Consider the following 12,548-nt stretch of genomic DNA (forward strand, 5'->3'; position numbering starts at 1 on the left):
CTAAGTGTTGTAGCTTACAATTGCAGATTCGACCATTTCGGTTGAGTCAAAGTTGACCGAAGGTTGAAATTTGGGCACTTATTGTTATTTATGATAAAATATTTCAAAATTATAAAAGCTACAACCATGGGTTGTTTTGTTGTATTCTACATGAAATTGCGCACATTTTCACATATAAAACTCTATGTAACGGCTAATTTAAAATGGTGCAAACATTACGACAATCGGACGAAAAATTTTCCCTTATTTTTTTCGGTAGTTACAGCGCGGACGTAAGGAAAATTTTTTATATATAAATTAACCATAAATCTATATATAAATAAACCATAAATCTAAATATTGTGCTGGACTTCCAAATTTGTTTGCAACAAAATAAAGGTAAATGATTGACTATTACTAGAAATTAAGAGTTTTGGCTTAAAATTGCGTTTTTTTACCATTTCGGTAGAGTCAAAGTTGACCGAAGGTTGATATTTAGGCATTTATCGTTATTTATATGAAAATATTTCAAAACTGATGAAAGCTACAACCATGAGTTGTTTATTGTTGTATTCTACATGAAATTGCGCACATTTCATATACTCCATGTAACTGCTAATTTAAAATGGTGCAAAAATTGTCAGTGACGAAATAATTTCAGATGTGTCGCAGATACTTTTTAGTGCGATAAGAAAGAAATTCGCGCTTGCGCGCCTGCATAACGATTGTAAACAAAACAACGCCTTGATCCGTGAGCTCTCAGCATCCCCAAAGGCGCTTGATTCAAAAGTTTTCGCCTAGTAGACCTATAACTATTTTTCCGCGAATTAAAAAAAAAAAAAATTATATAGACGTACCATAAGTCTGATCGGCACTCCACAGACAATTTATATCAGTTTAATACATCCAATCGGCGTTAAAGGGCTAGGATACCTTTAGTTTTTTGCTAGGATACCTTTAGAGTTTGGGCTTAAAATAGTTTGTTTCATGAAGATAAATGCTTACCAACTGGAGAGCTATGGTAATTAAGATTGGGGCTCGGCTACTGCTTCAGCCTGAAATAATTTTAATCTGGTTTAACTCTTGCCTTCTAGGTGACCAAGAGTAACATAGAGGCTGGTAAAGTGAATGGTTATGATTTGAGCTCCTTGGCGTCTAGACTAATTTTGTTGGATGGAGCCCAGACCATCACTGGAGATGTTACTTTATATTCGCCAGAGTTCCTTGATCTTTCTGTATCTGGTGACGTGGTAGTCAGTGGTGTCAACTTGAAGAATGTTGTAACGGTGAACAGCAATGCAGTTATAACAGGTAGCGTACTTGAATTCTAAGTGTAGTATCAAGGGGTATCAATGCCTGCATCAAAAGTGTAAATTTTATCTAAAGGTGCTAGTGTTGAAGGGAATGTTATCCATGATTAGTTGTTTATATGTAAAAGCATACCACTCAAAGCAAAGTGCTTGCTCTCATTCTCCTTTTGCAGTGTGAACATAAATCAAATGGGTAGGCTTGCATCGTGCTATGAATTGGGTAATTTGGTTGTGGTTATAATCCTGCTCCTTTATCATCCCATAAGTAGAACGAGATTTTGAGTCTGAAGGTGCATCAGATTAGCTCTTTCAAGAATTTTGCATCTTGGACTGCACTTTGCACTACATATCTCTGGGAAAATTTTAGTTTTGACCCCTCATTAATTTCTTGCAGAATTTTTGGTACAAACTTTAAGGATTAAGTAGTTGCCATGTCAAGCATATGCCCTTATTGCATCTGTACTTTTGATGAGTATTCATTATTGATATGGTTTGTTAGCATAGCTAATCTTGCATTTGTTTTCTTATGAATCTTTCTAAATCTGTGAATGGGGAAAATTTTAATGTTATTTTAAGTGTAACTGGTAGTATAGTAATTATTAGATAAAAGTAGATTGAAGAGACAGAAACTGGAGTACTTGGTGGCCTGTAGTTTAATATGAATTTTACTCCTTAAAATAAAGAAAAGGAGGAAGACTGCAAGCATAAAGCACACCTCCCTAGGCGTTTTTTACCTAGAAGTCTGCACTACAACAACATGGCTGTCAAAAATTGCTGTGGGTAACTCTCCAGCGATGTAGTCCTACCAAATAGTGCACATAATCGTTTTAGATTTATAGAAACATGACAGTTAACTACAGCCACATTACTAGCACATGAATGTCATACATACTGGGGTATGTATGACTTGTATACATTTTAATCTCTGAATGGAAATTTTTCCTGTGTAAGGAATAGGTTTTTGTAACAAAATCTGGATTCCTCTGATCATTTGGGGTATATAATACTGGGGATATTGTGAGCAGTAAGATATGAACAATGAATTTTATTAAAGTTAGATGGTAAAGTTTTCTGGTGATGATTAAAAACTCTTGCAGGAGAGAAGACCTTCACTACTCTCAAAGTATTATCTGGTGCCAAAGCTGGTGCAGTGGATATGGGTCAGTTTGGTAAAATAGATGGAGTGGTAATTAATGACTTGTTCTTCGCAGACTCGCTAAGGAAGACTGGTAAGTAATGCGCCTTTGAGTACTGCTAAGTAATGTATGCTTAATGTCATTAAAACTAATACTTTGGTAAGTCCTATCAAAGCACAGTAGAACAGTGGCTTTACAGATGTGGAATGGCATATAATTTTTAATATTGTAAAATTTCAGTGGCTAGAAGCAATTTAGTTCCACTATTAGTGTTGATCTAGACCCTAAGTAATGTTACTAAAGGGTTTGCTTTCCCGACAGTTCTTACTTGATCTCTCGTTAAATTTTCTCCTGTCTTGTTGTCCAACCTCTCTATTACATCTATTGTGCAATTATAGGGGTTTTAGCGCTGTTCCACATTTGAGAACTTTTTTTTTTTCTATTTTTTCTATTTTCTAGTTCTCAATCTTGCTGGCCAGCCACACTAGATACCACTTTTCAGTTTTAAGTGTTGAATAGCCAAAAGTACCCCAATACTTGGCTTTGCCAACCTTAAATTCATTAAATCAAATCTAATCATAGCCTAAGTATGTAAACAGAAGTAGTACTGCAGTTTTCATTTTAAATCGCTTGATCTGGTATGAAGGTGTAAGTCAGTCAGCTAGGCTGAGCTTGGAAAACAGATTTTTTAATGTATTGAAATTTAAGAACCTTGATTTACAGTACAGAACTATTAGTAGAGTTAAATCTGTTTAAGACCTGGGAAATATTTGTGGTCAAATGCACTTGCAGAATCGTTAAATATCTAAAACTTTCACACCTGTAGTCACATCAACTTTTCATATTTTGGCAGCAACATCTGTGCAAAACCTGGTAGGAAGGCAGTTGAATGTCTTAATAGCATCAAGCGTTTCTGGAACCAATCTTGCTAGCTTGCTGAGAAGATTAATTTACAAAGACAGACCAGCAAGCATAAATGGATCACTGACTTTCACTGGCCCAGTTACTGTAAGGGATTTGACATTCAATGGTAAGTGTTGGAGTTAGTTTGCCTTAGGATAGTGACACTAAAAGGAAATCAGTGGTAATCTGTCACTAATAATAAATCACTGAAATTTACTGGCTTTCTTACAGGAAACTTTGATGGTGTATCTGCTGCAGACTATAGTTCTGGATGGCTATTGAAGACTGGTACTCAAACATTAACAGGCCGTAACTCATTCTTCAACTTGAATTCAGGAGCTGTAGTGTTTGGTGGGAGATTTATAAATGGAGTTGACCTCGACTCTCTCTTGAAGAACACTGCTAAAATTGATGAGCCTACAACTCTAGGGGGAATAACGTTTGGTAAATATAAAATTTTTCTTAATAGTTTACACTGAAATTTATGAAATTAATTTTTTGGGTTTTTTTGCTTTACAATTTCTTGATTTGTAGATGAGGCAATTTCTTGTTTTGCAGATGAGGTAATATCCACAAGCCCAGTAAACTTGGATGGGAAAATTCAAGGCATCAAACTTCGTGATGAAGCATTGTTGTCTAATGGAGTAAATCAAGTGGTAGGTATGCCTTAGTTATCGTATAAATTTGATAAAACTTGGCAATGAAACATCATTGCCCAGTGGATTAAATATATAGAGTATGCATGTTGAATAAAATACATCAAAATAGTTTTTAGTACGTCCAAAAAACCTCTTCATAGTTTTATATAATATATCTTTAACATAACCATGGTGGTAGTTTTAATTTGGTTAATTCAAGATTTCTGTAGCTTCCCATTTTAGTCGATAAAATGGAAGTATTAATTCTGGCATAATCTTAATCACTGAGCATCTTTGCTTTGTAAAGGGGGAGTTGAAGTGTTTTAATCTCAAAAGCAAATGCTGTTGAAGCAGCTTGGATTCGGTCAAGTGGTAATAGGCCTGGTAAAGTGACTGTGTAGTGAATAATACTTTGCAAATTCTTTTCTTCGCATTAGTACCTGGTTTCCTTTAGTGCAACTTTAGCAAATTCCATTTGCCAAGAATATTTGTATCTAAACATCTCTATTTGCTTACAATAGAGAATTACACTGCGAAAATTTGAACCATTTAGAAGGTGGACCTAGAGTGTGGAAGCTTGGATTTTCCTGTCATGTAAAACACTGTGGTAAAGGCAACGAAAGTTTTTCTTGTTTTTAGGTGACCGGTATAAAAACCTTCTGGAGCAAAATTGGTTATTCTGGCCAATTTAATGTAGACGGTTACTTCTTAGTAAAAAATAATCGTGATGACAACCCAGTTTCAATAGATGTTGGAGGTCTCTGTAACTCGAAGGTTACAAGTGGCAAAGAAATGTATATACAGGAGCTGACAGTAGATGGTGAGTTACATGCAGTGTTGCGTACTTCGTGGAAATCTGATATACAGTTAATATAAAAAACTCGTGTAGTACTGTTTGAACACTTATTTAAAATAACCCATAGTACTTTCATATTTTAGTACTTTCAGACAGATTCAAAAGAGATGCACTTTATGAAATTTAAGTTCTATTTAATTGTGATATTCTATGGTGAATGTAAGTTGACAAGGTAACTTTTTTAGTATTAAATGCCCAGAGTGTACTATGAGTAAAGTTAATGCTGGGAGTTGTATGAATTTATTTACTAGGAGGATTCTATATTTACTGCAGGTAATGTGTTCTTTGGTGGAAACGTGAACATCACTGGCTCGATCAATGATCTTTCAGTTATTAATTTGGCAAGCACCTTCTGGCTTAGTGATACTCCAAACTTCATACCATCTGTTACCCATTTTGCAGATGTTGAGATTGTACCAAATGCAAACCTTATTTTGGAGGTAATATAATTACTAATGACTGTATACCAAATGCAAACCTGATTTTGGGAGTAATGTATTTACTAATGACTGTAATCTGTTAAGCATGAAGTATATTGTATTCTGGGGATGTGTACAAATCTGCAAGGTGTGGTAAAGCTTGGTATTAATCTACTAAATTATACCACTTTAAAACTTCAGGGTCGCTTAAATGGAGTAGATATAAGAGAGCTGTGGGAGAATTTATTGAAGAAAGATTGTGATCAACAGACTATAACTGGAGAGTACTACATTGAGAACCTGACTGTAGATAACCTGAATACAGACACACTAACCAATTCTGATGATGATCTTGGACTGGTGAGTTTGAAGTCATTCTATACCTAAAAGTTTTCTTTAAATAAGGACTTGAAATGGCCCCAACAGCACAATTTAATTTAGTAATGATTTATAGATCTGTTAATGTGACCCATCGTTTATATTTTTCAGAACGCTTTGAAAGGGGTTCTTTTGAAAGATGGTGACCAGAAAATAACTGGAGTTCTTTCACTGCCCAAGCTAGAAGCAAGAGGTAATAAATGTGGTTGGTTTTTAAAATTTTTGGTATAAGTTGTATTCAAAAGATTTAGTGGAAAAAATTTAAATGAAAGCAAGTTGCAATTGCAAGGTAACTTGGGAAAATGACACTCCATTATCATAAAAATATTTATATTCTGCAGACTGCATGCTCTGTGTAGTCCAACAAATTTAGTAAAAAGTAAAGCAGTTTTCATAGGTCGGTACAACTTGCCACTTAATTTTCAAATCCTACCTCTTGTCAACAGGAGCAAATATCCTTTGGGAATACTTAAATTGGTTTTTAGATTTTTTTTTTTTTTTTTTTTAATAGGTTAATCTTCTGGCATGATTTAAATTTATGTAATATACGCTTTAATACTAGTTTGCTCATAATGGGAGTTTTCATTAATTTAGCTATATATATAATGTGAAACCACTGTAGAAAAATGCAATACATATTAAATCTTTAATTTTATTAGATTTGCCTTTTGTTTTATTCTTAGTGTTATTTCTGTACTGGGTTTTAAGTAGTTTATTTGCTTTATTACTTACAGGTTTTTAAGTAGTTGATTTGTATTTTTATTACTTTGATTTTGTTTGATCTATATATTAAGAGAAGCTTTATGAATTTTTTTGCTAAATATAACATTTTCTCCATGACCATAACTAACTCTTTTCTAGCATAGGGATTTTCTATTCGAAACTGTCATTGTAGACACCTATCAGTGGTCCAAATGTTTCACATGTGGAGTGAGCAATATTTTGAATTGGGTATGACAATGCAGCTTAAGTCCTAAATTTTACTTGTCTCAAGTTGGAAAATAATACAAATTTATCAAAATGTCACTTTCATAGGAAGTATGAATTTAATGTTAACTTCAATTAGTTGTGCTGTGTAATATGACTACTAAAGGACAGCCCAAAATCACTAACTACCTAAATTTGTCAAAGTATAGTGGTTATTGAGGGACTTGCACTTGTCTTGGGAATGACTGGAATGGAAAATCCCTGAATCGCTGAACCGTTCCTAGTTAAGTTTTGTTTAAACTACCATATTTCAGGTTCGGTCATCCTCAATGGAACTTTGAATAATCTAAGAGTGGATACAGATTTTGCACAATATAATAAGCCAGCAGTCATCACTGGAAGGAAGACATTTGAGTCTTTACAAATACATGGAGATCTCAACGTCGAAGACCGTGCCACAGTGCAGGTTAGTAGTAGCTAGGCTCTGAGAAAGTTGTTACATAACTGCTATTCTTACTCTTGTAATTTAAAAATTTTGTTATCATTTAAATGTTTCTTTTAGGGTGTTGATGTATCGGAACTTGTCAAGAATGCAGTAAAGCCTAACAATGACAGTAGTGGGAAATGTTTTATTCCTGGAACAACTACTTTCAGAGGTCTAAGATTTGAAGATGGGACATTGGAGTAAGTGGTCTAAACTTTAGTTATAAGGACCAGTGTCTTAAGTTTGAAGTATCTATTAAGTATTTACATTGACATACACAGGAAATTCTTTCAAGTTTATAATGCACTGGCTTGCAGGGTTGGTGGAACTGTCGATGGTGTGGCTTTGAATGGAAGCAGAGTACTCTTGAAATCTACAGACCAGAAGATTCTTGGCCTTATTACCCTCAGTGGACAGACAAGCTTAGAAGCACAGGATATAACTGTTCTGGATGATAAGTTTAATGAAATTGTACTCTCCAGATTGAAGGATTTGACGGTGATTAACTAGTTAGATTTTTTTTGACGTTTGAACAAAAAAATTAATTTTAAATAGTTCCCAGTATTAAATACTGGGTTTTGGAAAAGTAATTTGACTTTGTGTTTTAAATCTAACAATTACAGGTGAGAAAAGATCGTCCCAATGTCATTGAGGGAGCGGTCACATTTGTCACGAGTCCAACCTTCACTACTGTCACAATATCAAATCACCTGATAAATGGCTACAATGTAACTGATCTTGCACTGTGTTTAACTGGAAACCACGTGGTTAACAATATGGGAGACCAGTTTGCTCCCTAATATTGAAAGGGGCTCAAGATGCCAGAGATATGCTGTCAGGTAAGAGCAATGATAGTGAAATATTTGATTTAAGCCTTTGATCTTTGTTGGGAATGAAGGAGTAATCTACTATTATTTACTCTTTGGCAGCTTGTCTATTCTAGGGAAATAGTCTTAATTTTCTGATAAAGCTTTTCTCTAAATGCTGTAACATGCTCTAGCCATATATTCTTTAGTGCCAACAGTTGATGTTTTCGATATTGCTCAAATTTCCAGGGGCTGAGCAGGCAAATTAATCTTCCCATAAGTGTTGCCTTTATCTTGGAGTTCTTGAAGTAAATCTGTTTTCAGTATGCAGTATCCTGGTAGTACAGGTCTTACTAGTTTGCTTTAATGGATTTTTTTCATTTACAATAGTTTGCAACTTCATTCATATACTTTATTAATGGAATTGTTTTTACAATCTTTAGCAACTTAGGCATTCATATCAGTGAGGTTGCAAGAAACTTAAGATCATAAGTGGAATACAAAATCTTTAAAGGTTTTATAATCTTGTGTGGCACTGGTTGGGGCTATTAACGACCTGTTGACTTTTATTCAACCTGTTTGTGATAAAAGTTCAGTAAATTAGCAACTCGGGCATGCTTCACTACTGCTTTGACATTAGTTACCTCTTATCTTCACTTGTCCTGTATAACTTTTCTTTCATAATCATGGTTTGGTCAAGTGTCATACAACTAAATATCAATCTACATAAATATGAAATCTACATCTTAAGCCAGTCTTCCCAGTGTTGAATGTACTGTCATGCTTTACACTTTTCACCCAAAAATTTGAGGCTACCTCTTCTTAGCCACCCTTTCTCCACTCCTTAACTGTTACTCTAAAGCCAAGGATCAGTCCTACTTTTATGGTAGAATCTTTCTGCTGTTATATATGAAGGAGCAAGTCCATTTATAACAGCAGATGCAGCCTAGTGTGTTCGTAAGGGCAGACTTTGGTCAGTTTCTCCTTAAAACATGAAATTTAAGGTGGTGAAATGGGAACCCCACTTGTATGCCCTTGCTTTCCTAATACAAATCTTAATTTTTCTGGTGCTGCAAATGCCAATTAAGGAATTCCAAAAATGGTGAACTAATAAATGTATAATCTGCAATAATTTCCCAAAAAGATTGATTTTTGTTTCAAATTTCAGAAAAGGCTACAGAGTTATGGTACTTCAGAGAGATAGATTTGCCCCCTGTACACAAACTGATCCCAGTTAGGTGAGTATTTTAGTTTTAAGTACTATGCATAATATTTTCCTCTTAATTTAGAAAACTGTCAATAATAAAATGGTAGATATCAAATAAGAGTAAGTAATCTTAGTCCACTGTTTAAGAATGTGTTTTTTTAACTGGTAAAATTATTTCATGACTTAGGGATAAGTGGTCAGATAATGTTACCCTTTATCTGCTTGCCAAATATGTAGTCTTTATCCGAAATAGTAGTGCATACTTTGCTGTTATTAGTGATAATGCAATCTGATATGGTTTAATGACCCTTGGCATTTGTGCTTTGAAAATGTATTTAACTAACTGTATGGGAAGAAGAGGAACATTCACTGTTGGTTAAATGCTGGTGGTAGGGCATTAAACTACAGATTTAACTGTTTTACTATGAACTTTGAAAATCCACTCGAGAATTTTATACTTTTCTATTTCAGTCTTGGCGTAAACTTCTTGGCATCTCGTACTTACGACGTGCTAGCTGGATTGGATAATCGTGCAGATTTGGTTTATACATACAAGATAGAAAAGAGCTTCCCTCAAGCCTGTAAGTTAACTTCCTTGGCCTGTTTTGTCATTTGATTGTTGGACACTAAAATTCTTAAATTTTTTTTTCTCCTTTTCAGTTAACAATACCAGTATCAAAACCTACAGCAGTTGCTGGGCTCTCTCGGAACTTGCTTGCTACATGTGGGAAAGGGAACATGACCGCTTATCCAAGTGGATTCCCTTCAACAAAGAACTTTAGACAAGTGAGTAACGTGTCGAACGAAGTCTCAATGAAGTAAATCTACTTTCAAAACTATCTTGACTTGTGTATTGAAATGTTTTTGCCATTTTCCAGATACCTCTGGAAAATGGTGAAGTACGCAGCTTTGGCCACATATATTCGGTAGCTGGTGAAGTGGGAGTAGAAACTGCTTTTGGCATATATCACTGCAGAGACTTGGTTGTACGTATTAATATTAGTTAATATTGATAAACCTATGCATTGAGTGGTCATTGTATAAGGACTTTTTATATATGAAATTAATGCCGATATGTTTGCTACATACTATATGAATCCTGATGTGAATCTAATGCACATTGTATAGAGTTTCAGACTTGCTGATGACAGATTGTGTTTAGCTGTAGTTGATCATGCTGCTAGTTCAACTGTAATGTGTGGTAATGCTGGACGTGGTTTCAGTCTCATGAATTATCTTGGGACAACTGGGGCTGTTAAGGTAAGAATTCTTTGTGCTTAATGTTACGATCTAACAGCAATATGCCAGTTTTGAATGTTGAGGGGAAACCTGCAATTAGGAACTCAAACCCTATGTAACATTCTCGAATCAAATTTTCAAGACTTAATTTCTGACCTTTTAAGTAGGTTGAATAAACATGGCAGTGCTGTCAGTGAGGTATATGGCTGAACTGGCTACAGGCTAGATTTATTTCTTTAATCTTTAAAAATTTAAAAGATTTACATATCTCCTCTTATTGTTAAGTTAATCTGCCAGAATGTGGTGGTAAAAATTTGGTAAGTAAATTAAGGAGGCTTCAGAGGTAATAGTTAGAATGTTGTGCTGAAAAGTAACTCCTATGCACCTTCCACCAGGGTGCTTGGATGGAACTTGGGTCTCGTACATATTTGCTAATTGTTGAAGAGGCAACAGCCCATGCTCCAGGTCGCTTAAAAGTTTTTACGTATGATTCAACTGTGAACCGGATGGTGTTGGTAAGATTTTCAGTTTTTCCATAACTTATAAAGTTTGAAATATCATTAAAAGAATGCTAGTTAACTACACAAAGTAACTAAAATGTAAGTTCTAGGATCTAATGGTGGTGATGTGATTTGTATTTATTAAAAGAATGCTTAGTTCATATTCTACAGTTTCCAATAATTACGCCAGGTGACTAAAGTGGAAGTTCCAGGAGCTGATGATGTTGATGTGATTATACAAGGTATGGGTGCTATGATTGCAGTCACCAAGCGGGAGCAAAAATTCATATGCCGCTCTAAGGTTACAATACTAACGGCTTACATAGAAGACCGTATCTTGAAAATTGAAACGCTACAGGTAATTATGCAACTGAATAGATTTCTTCTTTTAAAGTATTTCTACGAAACTCGAATGCAGCTGATACTTAATTATTTTTCCAGACACTGCAAATCGAAGAAGTTTACCATAGCAGTATCTCCTTGATGCCATCAGGGGAAGTGGGCTTATTTGTACAAACTCTCCGTAGCATAAAGTTGTACCTGTGGAAGTGTATAGAATTTGTGTTTTCAAGGGAGGTAAGTATTACGTGAAACTTCAATACTGTTCAATAAACTTTAATGACCCAAGGAATATTAGGAAATAATTTTTCCTTAGTATGTGTTACTTCTAAAATTTTTATTTGATTTACAGATAAGAACTGATGCAGCAGTGTGGCCATCCTCAGAAGCTTTCCTTTACAAACATGATAATGTTTCTACGCTCCTGATTGCATTTTCTGCCTCTGGTGCCTTGGATCCATCCACTAAGGAACGTGATTTTGACTTTGTAAAAACTAAGCTCTACACTGCTCAGTACAGAGGATCTAAGGTTATTCTGCCGAGATACTTGCAGTAGACATTTTTAAAAAATTTTTAAATAGATATATTTAAGTAAATACTGTATGAGTATGAAATGTCCTTTCAACTTTGGGTTGGGGTTGAGGATCTGTTGAAGTTTTGAAGAGTTTTTGAAGGTATCAAATCTTGTCAGCCTAGCAAACTGGCTTGGTTGGTGAAGTTTGAAATAAAGTACAACTTTGCGACAATTATTGTATTCTTGGGAAGAAACTGTGGGATGTCATTGGATGTTTAGCATTAAAGGAAATTTGAATTGAAATGGTTGGTGACACAAGACAGTGTACATAGTACGAACAGGAAACTGGGTTAAAAACCAAATGCTGCTGATCAGTCTGTTCTCCAGACAAAAGCCCTCGAATACCTAAAATACTAAATGAAAGTAGTGCAGACTTCGTTCAGAAGTTGTATAGAATCATTGCTGTACTTCATTCAAATTGCTGTACTTCATCTTGCTGTACTCAAGTGAGGTTTTGTTCAAAGCAGGAAGCACCTCGGCTTCATAGTTGGTATGGTGTTGGCGTCCCACCTCGGTGGTCGAGAGTTCGATTCTCGGCCATTCCGTTGAGTGAGTGCATTTCTGGTGATAGTTCACTTTGGACATGGTTCGGAAGTAAAGTAAAGCCGTTGGTCCCATTGCTGAATAACCACTGGTTCCGTGTAACGTAAAAACTCCATGCAAATAAACAAGGTAGGAAGTCCTGCTTTCAAATATGAAATCCTAATCTGAACCATCATGGTCACTTATGTAGATGGTCTGGCTACCTGACATTCTCGATGGTTGTGTGTGGGAATTTGATAAATGATGGTTAGTGGATTGTAAATTTCATAAATAAGGGGTTACACAGTTTCTATACTCTTAAGAACAAGAG

At 35.1% G+C, this 12,548-nt stretch overlaps 1 protein-coding gene across 1 annotated transcript in view; it reads left to right on the forward strand.

Moving 5' to 3' along the window:
• Positions 1-11,720, forward strand: part of LOC135226276 (uncharacterized) — a 28,494-nt gene extending 16,774 nt beyond the window's left edge. Inside the window, 22 exon segments of the mRNA XM_064265718.1 lie at positions 1,074-1,290; positions 2,387-2,518; positions 3,279-3,455; positions 3,560-3,772; positions 3,887-3,984; positions 4,606-4,786; positions 5,096-5,262; positions 5,443-5,601; positions 5,731-5,812; positions 6,861-7,012; positions 7,109-7,230; positions 7,348-7,528; positions 7,654-7,827; positions 7,830-7,869; positions 9,005-9,074; positions 9,697-9,829; positions 9,922-10,029; positions 10,172-10,303; positions 10,678-10,797; positions 10,973-11,140; positions 11,224-11,358; positions 11,474-11,720. Coding sequence (XP_064121788.1) covers positions 1,074-1,290; positions 2,387-2,518; positions 3,279-3,455; positions 3,560-3,772; positions 3,887-3,984; positions 4,606-4,786; positions 5,096-5,262; positions 5,443-5,601; positions 5,731-5,812; positions 6,861-7,012; positions 7,109-7,230; positions 7,348-7,528; positions 7,654-7,827; positions 7,830-7,869; positions 9,005-9,074; positions 9,697-9,829; positions 9,922-10,029; positions 10,172-10,303; positions 10,678-10,797; positions 10,973-11,140; positions 11,224-11,358; positions 11,474-11,677 — 3,165 coding nt within the window. The 3' untranslated portion in view covers positions 11,678-11,720.
• The last annotated feature ends 828 nt before the right edge of the window (positions 11,721-12,548 follow it).

This window comes from Macrobrachium nipponense, chromosome 14 (genome assembly GCF_015104395.2).
Source record: "Macrobrachium nipponense isolate FS-2020 chromosome 14, ASM1510439v2, whole genome shotgun sequence".
In the NCBI taxonomy this organism is placed as follows: Eukaryota; Metazoa; Arthropoda; class Malacostraca; order Decapoda; family Palaemonidae; genus Macrobrachium; species Macrobrachium nipponense.